At 41.5% G+C, this 22,809-nt stretch overlaps 1 protein-coding gene across 1 annotated transcript; it reads left to right on the forward strand.

The window, feature by feature from the left end:
* Window positions 1-403: 403 nt before the first annotated feature.
* Window positions 404-22,770, forward strand: LOC134467788 (annexin A4-like). Its single transcript, XM_063221715.1, has 15 exons — window positions 404-513; window positions 2,092-2,429; window positions 4,390-4,421; window positions 5,986-6,141; window positions 8,367-8,454; window positions 8,590-8,684; window positions 9,523-9,636; window positions 11,034-11,124; window positions 12,933-13,012; window positions 13,864-13,920; window positions 15,005-15,098; window positions 18,297-18,392; window positions 18,639-18,697; window positions 19,498-19,620; window positions 20,186-22,770. The coding sequence occupies exons 2-15, from the start codon at window positions 2,114-2,116 to the stop codon at window positions 20,243-20,245; spliced, it is 1,461 nt and encodes a 486-aa protein (XP_063077785.1). The 5' UTR covers window positions 404-513; window positions 2,092-2,113; the 3' UTR covers window positions 20,246-22,770.
* Window positions 22,771-22,809: the final 39 nt, after the last annotated feature.

Genomic DNA, 22,809 nt, shown 5'->3' on the forward strand with positions numbered 1-22,809 from the left:
TCGCGGCTGAGGCCTCGCCACTAAGGTCTTGTTATCTTTCCAAGTGAAAGCTCGCCATCTACTGGTAATAATGAGAAGTGGTATTCCAATATGGGATGTGTAACTTTCCATTACGCGTAACAGAATATATGTGTTTTGGGTCACGTTGTAGATAAAAAACAATAAAATATACTTTTATTGCCTCAATGCTGAAGAGCATAGCCCACACAAGATTGCAAATGGCATAGTAACGGCTTCCGACTGGTATTTCAGTTTTCAGGACCGCTATTAGAAAACAGGTGTGGTCTGTAAGCTACCCAAAACAAACTGTCACTATATCAAAACATCAAACTCGGGGTTGGTATAATGTACTTGTGGAACCTGTCCCGGCCTTGGTAGTAAAGGGGTGTTCATTCAGTTGGTTACACCCCTCCCTTTACGCACGTCAATACGCTCAATCAGTGTGCGGACTGCTCCTTCCCTTCCTGACTCCGGACTGCGCTGTGAAGGTGTTGGGCCTCAGACTTCAAACAAGTAAGCATCTCTTTTTCTATTAACGTCTTGCATTGCTGTGAAGGGCATAGTCACATATGTAGGCTCTCGCACCACCGACGTGACTAAGCGTGTTCTTTTAAACGATTCCGTAGTTCCTTAAAAGGTCCACACAGCTTTGGGTATTTCACGGAAGTAATGTAAGCTCATTATGTCTCGAAACGAAAGGAAATACTAGACTAGCGTTAAGGCGCTGGCGTTTCGTTCAGAGATGCACGGTGACATATTGTACGCGTAGATGAGTTATTGCTATGGTTGTATTTGACAAGGTCTCATTTTGACCGTCAATGTCCCACCCTTATTATTTAAGAGGGAGGGTGGGTGTGTGTTAGCTACAATTTGGATTTGCTTTCGCTGCCATCTTATGAAGTTGATGCGAAAACACACTCACTGGGTTGAAAAACAGAAGATGAAGCCACGTAAACCGTTGTCGCTGTAGGGTATACCCGTGGCTGCTAGCAGAGTAGACATTCAAAAGTGTATTGTGAGAGACCAGTCAGTTACTTACATTAAACATTTTAATCAAGGCGTTATTTGTAGTAGGCTACATTTTGACTTTATGTAGGCCTACAGTTGAATTGCACCAGTTGGGTCACGGTTATCCAAAGCGCAACATAGCCCTCAGTAGGTTACAATCATTTGGTCCTGCATGAAAGCTAACGCTGACAACGCATTGACAGCGCATTGTCGCTTCTCCTTATCTAAAGATGAAGCAAAATATAGGCCCCCTAGTAAAGCTGTGTAGGGCAAAGGTTTGGTCCTATAGGAGGGGTTTGTATTGGACACAGGAATTCATGGGCGGGGGCTGTTTTTGGAGGCTAGAGGACTTTTGTCGCCAATGTCCTGGGGGTGGGTTAACCTTCGTTCAGAGTCAGACAACATAAATCAACTGCCAGAAGGTGCTGAACCGTATTCTTGTGTTGACTTATGTGGGCATTTGAAGGAAAGGGACCGTTCCTGTCCCACTGAATCATGCATACAGTCTGTCGAATGTTAAGAAGTCGTTATAACCTTTTTTTTTTGAAAATGATAAGCTGTGCTGGTGGGTAGCTTAGTGATTCTGCAAAGTGTTATGCATATTAAACTTAATCATATTCTCACACAGAAACACACACTTTCAGTTTACTTTGTCTTATGTAGCCTACTACATGCACATCTTTAATCTTGCCTTTCTCTGTTACACATGCAGAGTAGTGTTTGATCTGCATTCAGCCTTGCACTACACAATAGAAATAATTAAAATGCATTGTGCGCACAAAAGGCTGTGTAGTGTGTAAATGTTTTTTTAACGCTTGCAATTATCTTCAAAGCTTGAATCAGGCTATGTTTTGTTTCTCAATGTCATTAACATCAGTTTCTAAACAGCTCTCTAGGCCTATCTGTTGATGTTCATTAGAATGGAAGTTATGAAACTATACAATCTATAGGATACAAGTCATCAAATGTATTATACCACCTTTGGCTGTAGTCTCAGTTTGTAGTCCCCTTGACTTACTCTTGAATTGCACCCTGTGTCAACCATCACCATGGTAACCTCCATCCTTGTTTGTGCTGTGACAGAACACCCCACCACAACATTACAATGAGTTACCCTGGATACCCACCACAAGGCGGCGGCTACCCCCCTCAGGCAGGGGGCTACCCTCCCCAGGCCGGCGCCTACCCTCCCCAGCCAGGCGCTTACCCACCCGCAGCCGGAGGCTACCCGCCACAGCCTGGCGCCTACCCACCTCAGGCAGGCGGCTACCCTCCCCAGCCCGGCGGCTACCCTCCCCAGGCAGGGGGCTACCCTCCAGCCTCCGGGGGCTACCCGCCACAGGCTGGGGGATACCCACCCGCACCTGGCGGCTACCCTCCTCAGCAGCCTCAGGGAGGCTACCCTGCCATGCCTCCTGGAGGTACGTTTTCTTTTTTAAGAATTGTAGCCTGTCTATTGCATTTGATAGTCATTGACCCAGTATAAGAAGATGTTGTAGCAATATGATTGGTTGCAGTAGTACTAGGGGCCATAGAGATAGGTGTAATAGTAGTATAAAAAGAAATTTCTTTCATCCCAAACAGATTGCAAAATATTTTGACGTTTTTTTAACACACACACACACACACACACACACACACACACACACACACACACACACACACACACACACACACACACACACACACACACACACACACACACACACACACACACAAGCATACACACTTCATATCAATAAATATTCAGGTCTAGATGCAAACATTGCCAGGTCCAAAAAGTGTGCCTGCGACACAGTCTCACACTCAACTCAACACTAGGCTAGTTCCAAAGTCATATCTGCTCGGATTTGTCTTGTTGGGTGTGGAACTGCCTCTCAGCTGTCGCCAGAGGGGGAATGTGAGAGTGACACATTAAGTCTGGCTGGCACGCTAAATAGATATAGCAGGTCCTCATGGGATATGATGAGTGTTTAAGAGAGAGAGGCTGTCTCTGTCTTGCACAAGACCTGTCTTTGTTTATACTGCCCAAACATGCACCCATCCATGCGTGAGAACAGGTCTCATTCTGCGTGAATGCTGACTGTTACATGGTCATATGAATCCTTGTGATGTGTGTGTCATAAATGGCACAAACGATGCGGAATGTGGGCAGAGGTGTCAGAAAAGTTCCACACGTTGCCCTTGAACCCTTCAATACATTCAGTGGTTCCTAAACTTTTTCAGCTGGGACTTATATAGAATATTTTTGCGAGCCCTTCATCTGTGGGAACAGGTCTCGTTCTGTGTGAACGCTAGCTGTGGTTCTAAAATCAGTGACTGCAGTGTCTGAGTGTCACATGGACGTATGCATCCTTGTGATGTGTGTGTCATAAATGTCACAGATGATGCAGAATGTGTGCAGAGGTTTAAAAAAAAAGTAAGTAAATTCATGGTGTAAGTACAACACCAGCACATGATATTACATAGGGTTAGCTGTTTCACCAGTTATTCCACTGTACATATTGATTTAGATAGACTGTGTTGTTACTGGAATAAAACAAACTAACTACAAACCTAAAAACAAACTTCAAATTCGATCCAAACCAGCTCGGATGCAGATGATCTTAAGACTAGGTACTGGTGTGGTGTCTACAGTAGCCGTTAACCCGTAACTTGGTGAAGACACCTGTGTTTGAAGGAAATTGTAGCATTTTTTTTTTTACTTCTACTTTTAGTTTGGACAGATCTGAATGTAGGTAAGGTATAGATCATGCCTGTGAACTGTGGATTTCTATCAAGCTTATTCTTTTGTTTATGTCTTTAAGCTGTGTTGTTGGTTTTTTTTGCTCAATTAATAAGCATGTAATAGATTAATTGATATTGTAATTGAAAGTGTGTGTGAGCGTGTGTGCGCATGTGTGAGCATGTGTGTGCATGTGTGAGAGACAGAGAGAGAGTGAATGTCTGCCAAAGCAATTGTCGTATCAAGCTTATTGATTATCAAGCTTATCAAGCTTATTGTTTTGTATATGTCTTTAAACTGTGTTGTTGTTTTTTGCTCAATTAATAAGCATGTAATAGATGGATTGATATTGTAATTGAAAGTGTGTGTGAGCGTGTGTGCGCATGACATGAGCATGTGTGTGCATGTGTGAGCGCACATGTTTGAGCGTGAGAGAGAGAGAGAGAGAGAGAGAGAGAGAGAGAGAGAGAGAGAGAGAGAGAGAGAGAGAGAGAGAGAGAGAGAGAGAGAGAGAGAGAGAGAGAGAGAGAGAGAGAGAGAGAGAGAGAGAGAATGTGTCTGTTGGAGAGAGCATGTCTGCCAAAGCAATTGTCATTGCTAAAGGAGGTCAAAGGTCATGTTGTTCAGTATCTGTTTTGTGTCCTCTTTCCTTCTAGGTGGTTGGGGTGGAGCCCCAGGTTATGGAGCGGTAAGCACATCATTTTCCCATTCATAACTTGTGTGTGTGTGTGTGTGTGTCTGTCTGTGTCTGTCAGTGTGTGTGTTGGTCTACCTGTCTGTGTGGGTGTTCCACATGTTTCTCTCGACCATTCAGTACACCAGTGGTTTCCAAACTTCCTCAGTGGAGAACTCCTTTTGGACAGGAATAGAAGAATATCCCCACACACACACAGCCACATACACAATCAAACACACGCAAACAATCATTGTAACTGTCAAAATAAACCTCAGTTGTCACCATAGCTTTTTCGACAACCCTTCCCACTCAACATGGGTTGGGTCCATCTTGGGGCTCTGACAGCTTTGACAGGGCCTGGGACAAAGTCCTCTGAAAGCCCCCGCCCCACTCAACTCACCCACACTGTAATGGGGAGCCAGTTCTGCTCCCCCCAGATACCACTGAGCCCTTTGCCCCCTCTCTGTTTCAGATGAGGGGTCTCTGGCCGAGCCTCTTCACTAATCCTCTGTAATAAGATGAGCAATGGGCCTGGAAATAGAACCAGCATACAGCCCTACGCCACTGAGGCCAATTCCCAAGAGATTTACCCCCCTTGTTAGCAGGCATACTGTGTGTGTGTGCGTGTGTGTGTGTGTGTGTGTGTGTGTGTGTGTGTGTGTGTGTGTGTGTGTGTGTGTGTGTGTGTGTGTGTGTGTGTGTGTGTGTGTGTGTGTGTGTGAGTGTGTGTGTGTGTGTACTGCACTAATCTGCCTTCGTGGGGCACACCAACAAGGTGGGGCCCTTGCTCCATGTGGGGCCCAAATCCTGGCCCCTTCATGTTTTGACCCCTTTTGCTGGGCTAGTTTTGTTGTTACTGGTAAAAGTAAGTGTGTGTGTGTGTGTGTGTGTGTGTGTGTGTGTGTGTGTGTGTGTGTGTGTGTGTGTGTGTGTGTGTGTGTGTGTGTGTGTGTGTGTGTGTGTGTGTCTGTGTCTGTGTCTGTGTCTGTCTCATGTGTGGTTTGTGAGGTCAGGTTGCATGTAAGGCTCGTATTTGTTTCTGCACGTTATGATGCTATGTGCAGTTAGTGTCTGTGTCTCATTTCCTCGTAGTATACAGCAGTGGATTCTCTCTAATACGTGTCAGTTGAGCATATCCTTTCATCAAAGAGGGATCACTTTCATTTTGAATCTTTAAGCTTTTTTTACTTGATTCCAGTCTTCTTCAGTAGCTCCACTCACCAATGCCTTCCTCCACGCTGCTAGCACTAGCCATATTGCCTTGCTTAGTCGGTGTTCTTCTCCACTTTTGGAACTTGTATATGTCTTCTTCTGTAAGTTACTGTGTCATTAATTTGACTGCCTCTTCGTCAATACTTTTGGATAAAATGGGCATCTGTTGCTACATATGTAATGTAATGTAGCGGAATGTAAAGCAATGCAGGGTAATGTAACTTGTCATGTCACGTACAAAGTAGTGTAACGTAATGTAATAATAATGCATTGCAATAATAATGTAATGCAATAATGTAATGCAACGTAATGTGATGCAATGTAATATAGTGCAGTGTAATGTAATGTAATGTTTCTCTTCCAGCCCGGAGGCTCCATGCCCCAGGGTTACCCGGGGGGCCCTGCCCCAGGACAGCAGCCCATGCCAGGCTACGGAGGGGGACCTGCCCCTGCCCCTAACCCCTCCATGCCAGCCTACGGAGGTGGCGCCCCAGCCAGTGGCCCTGCACCAGCCATAAATGTAAGATATTGCTGTGCTTTTGTTCCATTTTTTAAATATATATTTTTTTGGGGGGGTGGAGGGGGGGAGAGAGATGGGGGAAGAATTGGGAAGCGACCACGAGCTGAATTCAAACCTGGGTCACAGGATATCTATATACAGCGCCTGAGTCCCATTTCTGTCCACTTAACAATTATACCGCATTTCATTTGAAAATATGCGTATTCAAAAATGTAATGTTTCTAGTATGGTTCTCAATTCATGGAGGTATGATCAGTGCTTTAATTTTACAATTTGGTATGAAAATATCAGATTATCTGATATCAGTTCCACTTTTCTGGATGTAGTCTTGGAATCAGATTTTCGAAAAGAGTCCTTTGGAACAAAAAGTGAAAGAAATTGTAGTGGTCTCTTAACATATCAATTGGGTTAACACACTATTGCATGCGTCTGCATGCGTTGCTCTGTCCTCTTCTGAATATTTGTAGCTGTTTATGTGCTGTTGTGTTAGTTGTTTTGGACAGAAGCATGCAGTAAATGTGATGTAATTTAATGGAAAGTAAAATCATTGTAAAACAGGCCAGCACAAGGGCAAAGTGCATTGACTATGCAAACATTGAAAGCGGATTAAAAATGGCTGCAAAGTTGTCACACCACCAAATTTAACATAGCGTGGTAGTGGTAATGATTTGATGGACTTTCATAATAGGAAGGTAGGTGGATTATTTAGTCTTAGTTGTTGTAAAGTAAAAACAGATTTGAGGAAGTAGAGGAAGCAAATTGTATGCTTAATCCATGCAGACAAAGTAACTTCTGCTTCAAATGTTCCTCTCATGACCATACTGCCCTTTGTGTCAAATAATGTCAATTCGGTTGTGACCGGGAATGTTTCTTGAGTGGTAAGCAGGGACGTTGCTAGGTCTGAGAGACAGGGGTGGCTTAGCCCCAAGACGAAGTAGGTTATTGTGCGTTTGCAATCATGCCACTGTCTCTGTCTCAAATTTGAACTTGCATACACCTTATTTATGGCATATGTTGCACTGCCTTAGCATTCATAGAAATCCTTTTTTTTTTCAATCTTTCTCTCTGCTAAGGTAAGGAGCTCAGTGTGGCCTATGTAAAGTTAAGCAAAGGCAACCCTCTGGCATCAAATGGCTACGTCACCGTGTGTATCTGCAAATGAAATCATAACTCCACTAATTCAACTGGATAACTCCTTGCAGAGCTTGGCGCAGCACCGCACCTGCTATCCAGCATGGTCCAGCTGCAGATGCCCTCGTACCACATGACGGATCCAATGACGAACATGAATCATAACGATATTAATAATTGCATTAAACAATAAATAAACAAACATTAATTTTGTTTTCAAATCAACTTGCGCTCTTGATGGCTCGTATTCAGTGTTATACTGAATTTGTTTTGTTTTTTTTGTTTGTTTTAAAAATCTGCAAAAATTAGGCCTATAGGATGGCTAAGACATATGTTAGGGTGGCTCGCGTCACCAGCTTTTTGTTACTGGTATTGCAATGTTCACATTGTCATGTTTATAAGATATTTAGTGTGCACTGCAGGCATATGGAGCACTAACTACATCAACATCAACACATGCACTATTTCCTCCAGGTTGTATCCAAGGATAACATGTGAAGAGCTCGTTTCCAAAATGAGATATATCCATTTTATAGAATGTTGGGAAATTGACATTTTTGTATTGGGCATTCCATTGAATTGCATTGCAAAATGCATTTTATAGAGGTTTAAAAAGTATGTTCTCAAAACATTTCAATGGCAAGAATTAACATTTCAATGGCAAACAAAACATTTCAATGGCAAGAATTCACATATAGATGACAAGACTTCTTAACAGCCAATTCCAATATTAAAATGCAAAAACTCAAAAATGGTGGATATAGCGTTTTGGAAAAGAGCTCTTCATCTCTGCTTCACATGTACACTGCCCTACAAAAGCAAAAAGACGGTAACTACACAGAGAACTGAATAAAAAGACTTGAAAATGATCCTGTTGCCCAGCCTTAAACATTTTTGGTATTTTATTGACATCCGGCAGTATTGTTTGTAAATCACATGCTTTGTAAATCAATAATTTTATTTTAACTTTTCTTTTGATATATACAAGTCAGTAAAATCACAATAGTCTGTTTTTCAACAGCAATGCAGATACAGCCTTTTTGCTTTGTAGGTTTACATTGTTTCCATTCATTTTACATTTTCAACCTAAACAGAGAGGATACCGGGGCTCCATCAAGGATTTCCCGGGAGCCGATCCACTGAGAGATGTTGAAGTTCTGAGGAAGGCCATGAAGGGATTCGGTAAGTATATTTTTCACACTTGACACAGTACAGTACTGTAACTTACTGTAAAGTGCCAGTGCTACAGACCCTGATTTGGTTTAATCAGTGCAATTTGTGGATTCGGTTTGATTCAACATTTGCCCTGTCTAACAGGTACGGATGAGAACGCCATCATTGAACTCCTCGGAAGTCGCACCAACAAGCAGAGGGTGCCAATGGTGGCAGGTTACAAAACTACTTATGGAAAAGTAAGCATTCAGACTGCAAAAAGGAAATCTTGGCAAGCTTATTTTTCTAGTTTCAATATTCTATTCTATAGTTTCTTTATCTTAATATAAGTTAAAAAACACCTAATAACTAGTACTTTTGAACTAGAACTAAGAACTAGAACTTGTGATAAGACGTTTGTGCTTAGGAAAAGTCATTTCTACTAACCTGCTTTCACTAAATGCCGCTGGGATTATTTACATAGTGCCACAGACAATTTGCATTGCTTTGATGTGTAACACACACCATCACATTCAGCATTGTCAGCAAGTAGTCAGGAGTTTAGGAAGTCTGCCTGTATTTTGTTTATTTCATTTTATTTACTTGTGTCACTGCAATTGCCTGTGACGATGTCCTCATCAAATGAGTTTAGCGCAAAACACATATGTACATTTTTGAAGCTCGAGATCTCTGTCCAGAGACTGGTTCACTCTTCATTCTGGCGTGGGAATTAATGGAATCACACTGTCTGTGGTCAGTGACCATTCTCTCTTTAGAGTGAAGTCAAATTTAGTTTATTTTTTAAAGCACTGTGAAAACAATGGAGGCAGCTGACCAAAGTGTTGGAACAAGTAGGTCAGTTCAGTTCAGTTCAGTTTACTTTTAGTAAGCTATTAGTTACTATTAGTACCTGTAGGTAAACTGGTTTTGCAGTTTAAAAGAAAGATAGGTGTCCTTACATATAGGGTACAAGACTATGTACAAGACTATGTAACTGAACTGAACGGAGGTGAAAAAGGACTAGAGAAGAAGATTAAAAAAATGATAAAGGACTACAGAAGAAAAAAAATTGCTTTTTCCCCTCTTCTTTATTTCCAGGACCTTGTCCATGACCTGAAGTCTGAGCTCACTGGAAACTTTGAGAGTTTGGTTCTCGCCATGATCAAGACTCCAGCACAGTTTGATGCATCTGAGCTGAGGGAAGCCATCAAGGTAGGTACAGGCCTTACTCACATGGTCACATGCACGCACGCATGCAGAGACACACACACACACACACTCAGTCACACACACACACACACACACACACACACACACACACACACACACACACACACACACACACACACACACACACACACACACACACACACACACACACACACACACACACACACACACACACACACACACACACACACACACACACACAGGGGAGTCTGCAATGAGTTTAGTTTTAGTGTTGACAGAGATGTTACAGAGCCCATGACTGGAGAATTTCACCACTGAGTTGTCAGTAGCCAGTAAAAGTGAACTCTTGTCAAAGGTCATGTCTACCCCTGGTGAGTGGTAGGCCTAATGTACCTTATGTGCATCCTGTGTAAGGCCGGGAACATGCTTGCTGTGAGTGTCAAATTACTGAGTGCACATACAGTACTTGCTTCAGAGTGATCAGAGCATAATGCATGATGCTGGAGGTGTCATGTAGGGGGCAGACGGCCAAAGGGTTTCTCGTCAATGTTTTCTTTTTTTTTGTGATTCACTGTTTTTTATTTATGAACAAATTCCTAAACTGGGAAACAAAGGCATTACAAAGTCAGTGATCAATAACCACCCACCCCACCCCAACCTTAGATGCAAGTCACATGACCCATTAGGTCATAAGTGAACAATAGAGAGAGAGAAAAAAAGGTTAACAAAAATTAAAGTTAAAACTAACAATAGACACAACATGTTATTTACCTAATACCATACAAATATCAAAATGTAAAAATAAGAGAGAGAAAAAAACAAAGACAAAACAAAGCATGTGAGACATCTCATTGTGCGTGATATCTCATCAATGTTTTCTATCATTGTTTGACTCTACCGCAACCTCAACATGGATGTTCGGAAGATGGGCCCCTCGCGGTTCTGACAGTATTGCACCGTACACACACGTCTTCGTACAGTACATTGTGTCTGGTGCTATACCAAGCGCAAAACTGACATAAAATTCGCATGGTAACACGCGTATCCTGCAGCAAGCATGTCCCTGGCCTAATGCTATGAGCTCATAGTACAAAAGGCAGACTGAGCTGTGCATTGAATTACATCATCTGAGCAGCTCCACCCAGTAGTGAGTAGGTTTTTAATTACATGTTTGAAGTTAGTGCTTGGGTATGAACGCTTGTTGGCAGAAAATAACAAAGAGTTATAAGACAAAGACAAATAACAAAAGACACACACACACACACACACACACACACACACACACACACACACACACACACACACACACACACACACACACACACACACACACACACACACACACACACACACACGCACACACGCACACGCATCTAGGTTGCCATGTCTGATTGCTCCTGTCCCCTTCTTGTTTACAGGGGGCGGGTACTGACGAGGCGTGTCTCATCGAGATCCTGTCATCTCGCAGCAACGCTGAGATCAGGGAGATTAACACAACCTACAAAACAGGTGAGTACACAGAGTCTGTAAAATTATAATGTACATAAGCAGATGAGAGCTGCTCAAAGCTCTCAGCAGTGTTCAAAGCAGGCAAGTGCTCAAAGATCTACGGAGTGTTCACAGCTTTTCTACAGGGCTTGTGCCTTTATTATGACAGGGATAGTGAAGAGTGGGACAGGAAATGAGTGGGAAAGAGAGATCGAGTAGGTTTGGGAAGTGATCCTGGTTGGACGGGAGCCTGGGTCACCATGAGCATGCAAGCCCATTCATGGGAACCTAAGACTTTAGCACGCCGCACCACAGCACCTGACAAAGCTATTCTGACTGGGAAAAGAAGAAAGTAAGTAATACCCTGAGAGCAAAGACACGTTGAATCGACGGCGTTGGGCATTTATTCGCGTTGTTTTGACGATAATTGCCATTGATTCAACATCCCTTTTCTATCAGGGAAGTTACTAGGGACTGACATATTGATGTAGAGTTATGGCTTTCCTCAGTTTTCTTCCTGTAAAGTGTTTCTTTGTAGAGTGTTTCTTTACTCTGCTGTTCAGGGTTTTTTCTGTAGTTCAATTTGTAGGCATGTCGAGTAAAGCAGTCACAGTGACCTTTCTAAAGGAATGCCTGGACTTGGGCCAAAGTCATTGCATTGCATAGTTGTACGTTGGGTTGCATTGCATTGCATTGCATTGCATTGCATTGCTGTAGGCCTATTTTGCATTGTACAACACTGCTGTACGCACGTCACTAGTCAAATATCTGGTGTCAAATATCTGGTAAAATACAGTAAAAAAAGCTGTTAGTCAATTTTGGACACAACTAAAAAAGTATTATACTATTGAGGGACAGGCGAAATTAGATTATTTATTTGTCAGTGTCGATTAAAAGTTCACATTTTCATTGACACAGTTGATTCCAGTTTTTGGATAAAGACCACATTTTTGTTGTTTTTTTGTAGTGGCATTCCATGGCACAGATGGACATTTCGGTCTAAGCCGTGTTCAAAATGCGGTTCAGAGCCCCCAAGAGTCAAAGGGGGCTTTGACGATCCAGTCTCTCAATTGTTATTCTCATATTGTGTTAAGATCACACATCATCTTTGTTTTCACATTGTCTTGGGGGATAAAGCCCCACCCTTGGACAACATATACTCTCACATCTGCCATAAAACCCTGAGTCATTTTGTAAACTAGCAACACTCATGGGGGGGCTTTCTTGTTGTCTGGCCCAGGGGCCCATGGAGTCATAATCCATCCCTGGGAATGGCTCATATACACTCGCTTGGTTTGGTGCAACAGTGATTTACAGAAGAATGTCTGACCTTTCCCCTAATTCATTGCTATGTTGTACGTACCGTATGTACTGGAGATGTGAAGACCTAAACCAACATTGGTACATAGATGAGGCATTGTTTGAATAATCACATCCTCTGACAGGTGATTGTTTAACTAATTTTGCTGTAGTTTGTTGTATTGTGTGTATTAATGCATAAACACAATAGTATTGTGTTAGTTTGTTTTTTCTGACATGTAATTACAGGTATTGTGCGTTTATATTTCTTGGAATTCTGGTTTTACATTATGTACCTATATGCATGGTGTACCATATGTGTGTTTTGTATATTGAGCAGGGCAGAGGTGGGGTAAATATTAGTGTACGACTCCACCTCCACTGGTGCATTGCGCATAGTAGATAATATGTAATGTCATAATTCTTTGTGATTCTTATTGTAACTCACATGCTCTCTCTCTCTCTCTCACTCTCACTCTCTCTCACTCTCACTCTCACTCTCACTCTCACTCTCTCTCTCGCTTCTCCAGAGTATGGCAAGTCTCTGGAGGATTCTATCAGTGGTGACACCTCAGGGCATTTCCGCAGACTGCTGGTCTCCCTCTCTCAGGTACACGCACCTGCCTAAACACTTTATAGTATGGTTGCATGAACACATTCATATATCATTTTTCACCTTTTTTCCTTGGTGCTCATCAGTGTAGGGACTGTTAACCTTGAGCAGGGTAAAGGAAATCCAAGGCATTGGTTCCATCCCATTGGTCTGACAGCTCATTAGTCCTACCACACACATATAGGTACTATGCCCAAACCAAAACAATTCCTAACCCTAACCGTCATTAAAGGCATGTTCTGTCAGTATACAATTATTTTAGTGGCATATTTTTGTAAATATTCACTTTTAAGTTAACTGAAAAGTTCAAACTAGCCTATGCCCAAACCAAAACAATTCCTAAGACCATCTAACCATCTGTAAAAGCATGTACCTTGTAGCCCAGCCGGAACGTTAGTATGCTCCTCTATGGCTTAATGTCTGACTTATGGGCGGTCGGACCATGGGGCCTTCGGACTAATGGGCAGACCCCTCAAGGCCCCTCAAGGTTGCTATACGTCCTGAAGAAGGCCATGTGGCCTAAAACGCGCTGGCATTGTAGCCAAATAAAACATATAAAAATGTCAACCTTGAGTACCTCGGATTTCCCTACATCCCTACCCTACATTCATGACCACAGGAAGAACAGTACTTCTATAAGAAGAAAACTGATGTGTTGTCAATAAAGCAATCAATCAATCAATCAATTAATCATATAAACATACACGTATTTATTAGGTTATGCTTTCATCCAGAGCCATTCAAAAGGATAAAAGCACAGCCCAGCCCATCACTGCAATTTCCAACATTCAGCACATCTGCCTGTTTTTGTACCCTATTGTCAAGCTGTTGCTTCCTTTCATTTACAGGGTAATCGAGATGAGAGGGAGAATGTTGATGTCTCTCTTGCCAAGCAGGATGCCCAGGTAATTTGAAAATAAAGACTAACCGTCTTCAACACATAATCCCTGTTATAACCTTGATATAGTTAGAACAGATCAACTGTCCTCAACCATTTAAAACATAATCCCTGTTATAAACTCAATATAGCTAGAACAGAAGCAATCGTGCTATAATGTCTGAATGAAGAATGTCTGTGATTTTGTTATTGTCGTTCTTTTGTTGAACAATGTCAGCAATGTTGTAATATAACGTCACAGTGAGGAAGCTGCACTGTAGGCTTTTCCATGCCAGTGGAGCAGAGAGGACAGATTTGCATTGGCACTGGGTGTGTCAAGGGGTGTGTCTGCAGTCCCTGAGGTGGATAGCTAAAGAGTTGCTAGAATAACCAAAATTGGTCAACCACCTTTCTCATGCGTTTTTTCAAAATTCAGAAGTCAAGATTTTATTTGGCACATCTCTTCTTGTGTGCAATTGAGAGTGAGATGTTATCCTGATCTTGTGTTTATCAGTACACCATAATCATTTGCCATAACTACTTGTATTTGACTACTCAATTCTGTCTTTCCACAATGAAATATCTCCTAGAAAGGAAAGAAACACACTCCACGGCACTTGCTTGTAAAATATGATTGTTTAAAGTGCACTGTGTAATATTTTTAGCAGTGTCTTTCCAGAATTCATGCTGCCCATTCTCAAATGTTATCATTTTCACAAATACTTACAACCACCAAATTCCCGGTATTCATTATGACTGGGGAAATTGCACTTTTCAGACATGGAAGGGGAATTTTTCCCTGTCCACCAATTCAATGTCCAGAAATGGACATTTTTAACTACAAAACTTACTATACTTTGGTCATTCTAGTAAATATTAGTTTATTATTTGGTGTGACTAACTATTCATGAAAATATAAAATTTGGAAATAGGCAGCACAGCGTACAGCCTAGTTGCAATATCTACTCTGGTCACCATCCTACACTACTAAAGATATAAGAATGTGACAGCACCTGATTTGAAGTTTTAGTGTGTGTATGTGTGCCTCCTTTTCATTGATGCATTGTTGTTGAGTCCCATACACGTTTTTATGGCATATCCTTCTCTGCTAGAAACTCCACGCGGCTGGAGAGAACAAAGTGGGAACAGACGAGTCCCAGTTCAACGCCATTCTGTGTGCCCGCAGCAAGCCACACCTGAGAGCAGGTATGCACCGTCTGCCTGAAACACACAGAAATCATCAGAGCACATAATAGATGTATTACATACAGCTACTTGCCAGGTTCACACCAGACCATAACACAAGTGAGATATGGTTTGGAGACCGCCTATTGAATTCCTTCAATGTATCATTTGGTCTATACTTAGCCCTTAGCCAATCATGAGAGTTGTATTCAAACAAACTGCAAGGTGCCATTTGCTGAGTAATACACGTCATGGCCTTTCCACCCCTCCCCGTTCTCGGATTGGCTTCCTACCTCAGGCTATTGCTTTGGGGCGAGCATCCATGCTGTCTTTCAAATTGGGATGATTGTGCAAAGCAGCATGGGTTATACATGGGTTATCCCAGGTTATACAGCTACACTCTGTCAGCTGAAACGCGCTAGCCATCTTCAAGATGCAGGAAATGCTTGCCACGCAGTTCCTGCAAGAAAAACTGGGTGCACGGAACACCCTTGTGAGTTCATAAGTGGTGAGCCTATGGCTGCTGAGAAGGAGATTTCATTTGCCAGGAAAACATACCCACAATTGGATAATTGGTTGAACATGCCTACAGAACGTTACTAAACATACCCAAAGGTCTGTTGCGGAACATTTTTTCTATGTTGCGGCCAAACAAGTCTTTCAATCAGAAAACTGTAGCAAAACGCTGCAACAATTGAACACGCCTTTACAAAACATTTCCTTAACAGTACATTGCATTACCTACAAGTAGAAGACTGACACAAGAGTGTGCTATGTCTACAATGCAATGTATCTTGTTGTGAAATGGGTAGTGACTGTAACTGTTTTCCCCCCATGGGAAACTTATACCTCATACATGCGGAGCCGACAATTAACTCCTTGCGGTTTTAGGCAGGAAGTCAGGCTTCTGCAATGTGCTGACTACACTTCCTGTCTTAAACCCATCCGATTGGCATGCTTGAACGGCTAACAGGGAGTCCATATCCATGACTTCCTAAATTCCAGAGGATGTCTTAAAACATTATCTTGGAAGACAATAACAATGAACAGCTACACATTTTAACGGCAAAATATTACATAGTAATTTGGTCAACCAAAATTTGGATTTTTGTCATGCAACTTCAGACCCACTGACATCAACAATGTGTGTGTAACTTTTATGAAGTTTTTGTCGGTAACAGCAAATGATAACAACGCCAACATTTTGGCTTTGCATTGTGAAAATGGCATATTTCTAATTTTCTACTATAGCCGTATAGTAGTAGTTGTGCAGTTGCTGTGAAGCAGAAATCAAACTCTACCAATGTGTAGCCTTCATGTTTTATTCCTCGTCACCTGCTTGCATTATTGACTGCCTTGTGACTCATCACCAATGTGATAGACCGTGTGTGTGTGTGTGTGTGTGTGTGTGTGTGTGTGTGTGTGTGTGTGTGTGTGTGTGTGTCACACATCACACATACATGTGTGGATCAATGTCACACTATCCAGTTACTTATGTGCTCACATTTCCCAGGGTGTGTGTTGTGTGTTGACCAGATAGAACATTCATTGGTTGAAGCAATTCCACCAATTCTGGAGATATGGTCATGTCCCACCTCTCCCTGAGTTAAATAAGTGAGCATCACCTCCCTCCTATTCTTCTTTCAACTGTTCTCTGACTCTGTTGATACTACTTCTAGTTCCAATATAGTGTGTATCATTGAACCGGATAAAACCAACCAGCTGCTAACTGGTATGATAAGGCTTGATGTCACACGCTTGCTTGGAGGTACAAGTTGCGTCGAAGACTCAGGAAACAGTTGGAAGAGCAGGAAAGTAGTTGAAACTCACTTGCATATTCTGTCTGGTCAACACAACACACACGGTCTGGGAAATTGAGTACACGAGTAACTGGATAGTGTGATGGTGACCCACACATGAATGAATGACATAATTTTCAAAATGTTACTCCCCACTGTAACTCGAGGGGAGGTGGAAAATGAGCATATTTCCAGAAGTTATGGAATGTCACTTTAAAATGGGCGCAATGGCACAGGTGACAGGTCTGATGGAAACAAAAAACACTTAGATTAAAAATGCCAGTCATTACTGTAAAACATGTTGTAATAAATGTGTATTAAGCAATTCAGCCTTGGCTATATAGTAATCAACTCAAATCATTGAAACCATAGTTAGGTTTTCACTTCTCTAAAGGACATCTTTGGGGAAGCTATCTTGTAATGAGTACCTACATGTTTATTTAACACCACACACCCATTTCCTATAGGTTAGACAGCTCACGTGTGATTACTGAGAAGGTCATTTGATATTTTCAACATGTCAAAGTGAAACAGTACCTAAACTAGAAAAGTGCTCCGAGAGCACATACCTCCACCAAGGCATGGCATAATTAGATGATGGACAAAAATTATCACTTTGCCAATATGAACGACTATATTCCTGTGTCAGACTTTCAAAATGACACATTCTTGTCAGTTCAGTCATTTGCAATATCTAAAGGACATCTTTGGGGAAGCTATCTTGTAATGAGTACCTACATGTTTATTTAACACCACACACCCATTTCCTATAGTTTAAACAGCTCACGTGTGATTACTGAGAAGGTCATTTGATATTTTCAACATGTCAAAGTGAAGCAGTGCCTAAATAAAGCAAAATAAGATAACTACATACTGTAACTTAAGACTGGGAATTCCCATGCTGCTCTGTTAGTTTGTTATGATCTGAAGGATAGCATGGAAACCCTGGCTGAAATGAAAACCCTCGCTGAAATCTTCGCCTGAGTTTGGGCATCCCAACAGCAGAATGGGGAAGAAGAGCAAGATATATAATATTATTATTAGACACGCAACGGAAGCTTGTACGCAGTTTGTTTACAGATCCACCATGGCGGCAACATATGTGAAACTAGATTTCCATTAAGCTATATATAAAATAGTTTTGATCACCCTCCCCTACGAAAACATAAAAATAAAATGAAAAGAGGGTTCCCAGACTACATCTCACCTGTGGTCTAGTCTGGCGGTAGCCAGGCTAACATAAATCAGGAGGTGTTTTAATACCGAAGTGTTGCATAGACTGTTTGTGTGTGAGTATTTAATGTGTGTGTGTGTGTGTGTGTGTGTGTGTGTGTGTGTGTGTGTGTGTGTGTGTGTGTGTGTGTGTGTGTGTGTGCGTGTGTGTGTGTGCGCATGTGCGCGTTCGTGTGTGTGTGCGTAGTGTTTCATGAGTATCAGCAGATGTGTGGGCGTGAGATTGAGAAGAGCATCTGCAGGGAGATGTCTGGACACCTGGAGGACGGCATGGTGGCTGTAGGTAAGGAGACACACACACACACACACACACACACACACACACACACACACACACACACACACACACACACACACACACACACACACACACACACACACACACACACACACACACAGATGCACGTGTGCAATTGCCGGCAAACACTGACACATACATAGACACACACCATCAAACTGAATTTCCACATTGTATACTGTATGTATCATTATCTTTGTTTCTATGTGTGTGTGTGTGTTTGTGTCATAGTGAAGTGCATCAAGAACACCGCCAGTTATTTCGCTGAGAGGCTTCACAAAGCCATGTCGGTGAGTAGGACATTCATATTTACTACTGTAATGCACCAAATCGGGGCATTATTACATATTAGTAGATTTATTGTGCAGGTAGTTGATTTATGGTGAAAGGCTTGGTTTCGTGCCAGTTATGTTTCCCATGTTTGCTTCTAACATAATATGTTAACAGAAATAGTGGTCCTTGTTGTGAAATGAATGGCCTCGCCTTTGTCCCTGTTTTGATCACCCCCTCATCCTGAGCTACTAAGAGTGTTGTATAAAGTATTGACAAGTCTTCTAGGCCTACTTGCTGTTAGACTCCTGATGATGTTTTCTATCATGTAATTAGCCCCTTAATGCATGCCATTCCACCAGTGGAACGCTGTAATCGTCAGTGAAAAAAAAACGTTACTACCACAGTAGTACAGCAATTTGACAGGGCGTGTAGTAATATGTTACGACTTGGTCATTGCCATTTTGGCAACAGCTCATTTATAACAGGGGCCTTATCTTAGGTTTATAAGCATACACTGAGTTTAATCAAAGACAATCATGTCTACTGTACAATAAAAAGCTACTGTAAAAGGCTGGTCCTTGTTATGGCACGATTTCTCTCTCTCTCTCCCTGTTTATGGATTTGATTGATTGATTGGTTTATTGACAACACATCAGCTTCCCCTTTACATGAGCGCTGTTCTTCCTGTGTTCATCCAATGGACATCCAATAGAGTGCGGATACTAAGGACCGTACCCTGATCTTTCTCTCCTCTTCAATGTTCACGGAAACTAAAATGGCGGCCCCTTGTTGTATTTGTGTTTGTGGCATGTAACAGGGAGCGGGCACTAAGGATCGCACCCTGATCCGCATCATGGTGACGCGCTCAGAGGTGGACATGCTGGACATCCGGCAGGAGTACATGCGCCTCTATGGGAAGTCCCTCTACAACGCCATCTCTGTAAGTCTCAAGCTAACACACTCTACTGTCTGCAGTGCAGTTGATGATAGAGTCTTTTGCCTCTCCTATTCTATTCTGCTCTATTCTATTCTATTCTATTTTTTTGTTCTGTTCTGTTGTATTCTACTCAATTCCATGCTATTCTATTCTAGTCTATTCTTTTCTATTCTAGTCTATTCTATTCTATGCTATTTTACTCTACTCTATTCTATTCTTTTTTCCTATTCTATTGAAGTCAGACACTGTATTCAAACATGGAAGTCAATCATTCTATTAGTAGCAGGCTATGATTGCAGTGCTTCTCTTCTCTTCTCCTCTCTTCTCTTCTCTTGATGAGTGAAAGCAATTTTAGTTGAATGTTGTCTCATTCAAATGAAGAATTGTTTGGAAGGTGTTTAACACATTCTCTTTCTCTGTCTCTCTCTCCCTGCTCGTTCTGTCTCCTTCGCCCCCTTTTCCTTCCTCTCTCCCCTCTCTCTCTCTCTCTCTCTCTCTCTCTCTCTCTCTCTCTCTCTCTCTCTCTCTCTCTCTCTCTCTCTCTCTCTCTCTCTCTCTCTCTCCATAGGGTGACACCTCCGGTGATTACAAGAAGCTCCTGCTGAAGCTGTGTGGTGGCAGTGACTAAGAGGACCCCAGAGATAACGACACATAACTGGACCGAGTGGCAATCCGTGTAACCATGTCAATCACTTTTATTGTACTATCATGTTAAGCTGACTTACGTTTTTTGCCTTATACATGGCCAACAACATTTCATGCATATGCAGCTTCATTTTGTTGAAATATGTTTGTTCTTTGAAAACATTATCAGTTTATATTGTTTTAATTTATGCTGACTTGCTTCAAGCATAGCATATTTTTTCTCTTTAACATAGTCCATTTTGTTTGATAGCGGATACAGTCTTGTTGTGTGTCTGATATGAGTTATGTTTTTCAGTACTTCTGGACTTGACCTTTAACCTCACATCATGCAGCTAATGGCCAAATACATTGAAATACTACCTTATATTATCTCTTTTTTTATCAGACAAATATCGCTTCTTGCTTCTTGCCACTAACTTTTTCACTGTGCTACTTAACCACTGTGGAAAATGGACCATTGTCCCTTCTTCAAGTAATATAGAGTTTGGGGTAGTTGTTTGACTGATGGAGTTTATGAAGGTCTTTGGCATATCAGATGTTCTAACATGGCGCACGAGCTAATGCTGAGAGTTTTGCGTTGCCAATTCAAATGTAATCTGCACTTACTTACCAAAGTTTTAGTCTTTATTTTGAATTATACTGAAATTTAAGTTCACTCCCTGTATTGTTTGACTACTAATTATTATTTGTTGAGAGACTGAGTGCAGAATGATTTTTTTTTCGTGTACTCACAATAATGGTCAACACGCTGTGTAATACAGTATTGGGTACCTATAACTCTAAGTCACGTGAAAGTGTAAATTGTGTTTCCGTACAAAACCAATCACTCCCAACATCTTCTACACAGAAAAAATTGAATGTTTACCTTTTATACCAAATCAACCGACCACATGATGTGTCTTGCCATAAAGCAATTACCTCCATTATCCATTGCATCAGAAGTTTCTTATTTTATTAGCAGACTATTATTATGATTTTGCCCAGTAGGGGGTGCTCATGTTGTGTAATCATAATACCCAGCCTCCAGAAGGCTGTAGTCAGCCAGCTTATACATTCTAACTGTATGATAGTAACCTGTGCCTTGTTTAAACAAGGATGGTAGATCTGCCAATGACCCTTGTGATAGTTCAATGGGAACAAAGTAGCAATCCGTTCAGAGCTGTCTGAAGGCTCTAAATGAGCACCTGACAACTGGCCAAATGCTAGTGAAAATTCGGTTTGGCTCGTAGAAAAGAACATTTTACCAGCCACTTTGACCCCTCAATGTGTGTTTGGCTATTAAAAAATGTATATCTACTAGCAATTTTGGCTGGTGATGAAAAAAAGTTAATATAGTTTCCTGGCTGTGTTATTGATGCTTGATTGACATTGCCACAGTGTGTCCTCGTAGTTGAGCTTGCCTTGTAGTTTGTCCCAGGTGGGATGGTTTGCACTAACTCTCCTCCATATAGATGACATAAATGTGCTACACAAATAACCACTGTTAGAAGGGGATTCGTGCATCCATGCTATTCCTTAATTAATGAAGTATTTCTGCTACTGCTCTATCCCACCCTTGTGCAACTGTGGCTCCATCAAACTGCCTCATCATGTCTAGTCTTGGCTTATCTACCATCTTTGTTTCAGCTGTACTAACTTTGCCAGCTTATGCTCACTTGACCTCTTAGCAGTGCCTTCCATATACTGTACCTTGTATCCTGGAGGTGGAACCTCATGCATAGCCTACTTGTATGGACGCAGAGTTCCCTTCAAACGCATGTATTCTAGGATAGACCAATAAACAAACATGATATTTCCATATTTTTGTGTCTAGATATATGTTATTATTACATTGATGTTACCCCATTTTTAATATCATCTACCCCATTTTAATATCATTTAATAGCGTAACTCCTTGTGGGTTGTTTTATCATATCCAGTTTGAGGTTGTGGCCATCAGGAGGGTTTTCTCTCTTTGCACCTTTCCTCTTTGCTGCAATAATTTGCTTTGACAAACAGCTCTCTCCAATCTTGAATTGTAATGAATCTGTGAGGTCATTGTATAATTGTATCATGATAAAATGTAGAGAATCTTTTATTTTTTATTTTTTATTAGACTGCACTGTTACAATCTCAGAGCTTACCAAACCTACAGAGTTGCATGGAAGTTTGAACAGCCGACTGCGGCCACCATATTGAAAAAAAAAGATGATTTCTAAATAATGCATAAATAAATAAATAAATGAAATGCTGCAAAGCAGGGAATAGTTTCCACTTAAATCCTGTTTTACGTTGTGTGAAACATTTAAATTCATTAAACGGGTCCATTGACAACACCTGCCACCCCAAAAGCATGGAATCTGACTGTTTTGGTAAGCCACTGATAGGAATGTCATGATGATGACTAGAGCATGTGTTTGTGTTTATAGTTCATCACTTAAAACGTGTAAACCTGTAGTGCCATTTTTATGTCAGTGTCAATAGATGTATGATGTATTCTTATACAATACAATATTCTGTCCAGTTTGAGAGGCTAATGTTTTATTCACAATGTGGTATGTTGTTACA

Source organism: Engraulis encrasicolus, chromosome 17 (assembly GCF_034702125.1).
Source record: "Engraulis encrasicolus isolate BLACKSEA-1 chromosome 17, IST_EnEncr_1.0, whole genome shotgun sequence".
In the NCBI taxonomy this organism is placed as follows: Eukaryota; Metazoa; Chordata; class Actinopteri; order Clupeiformes; family Engraulidae; genus Engraulis; species Engraulis encrasicolus.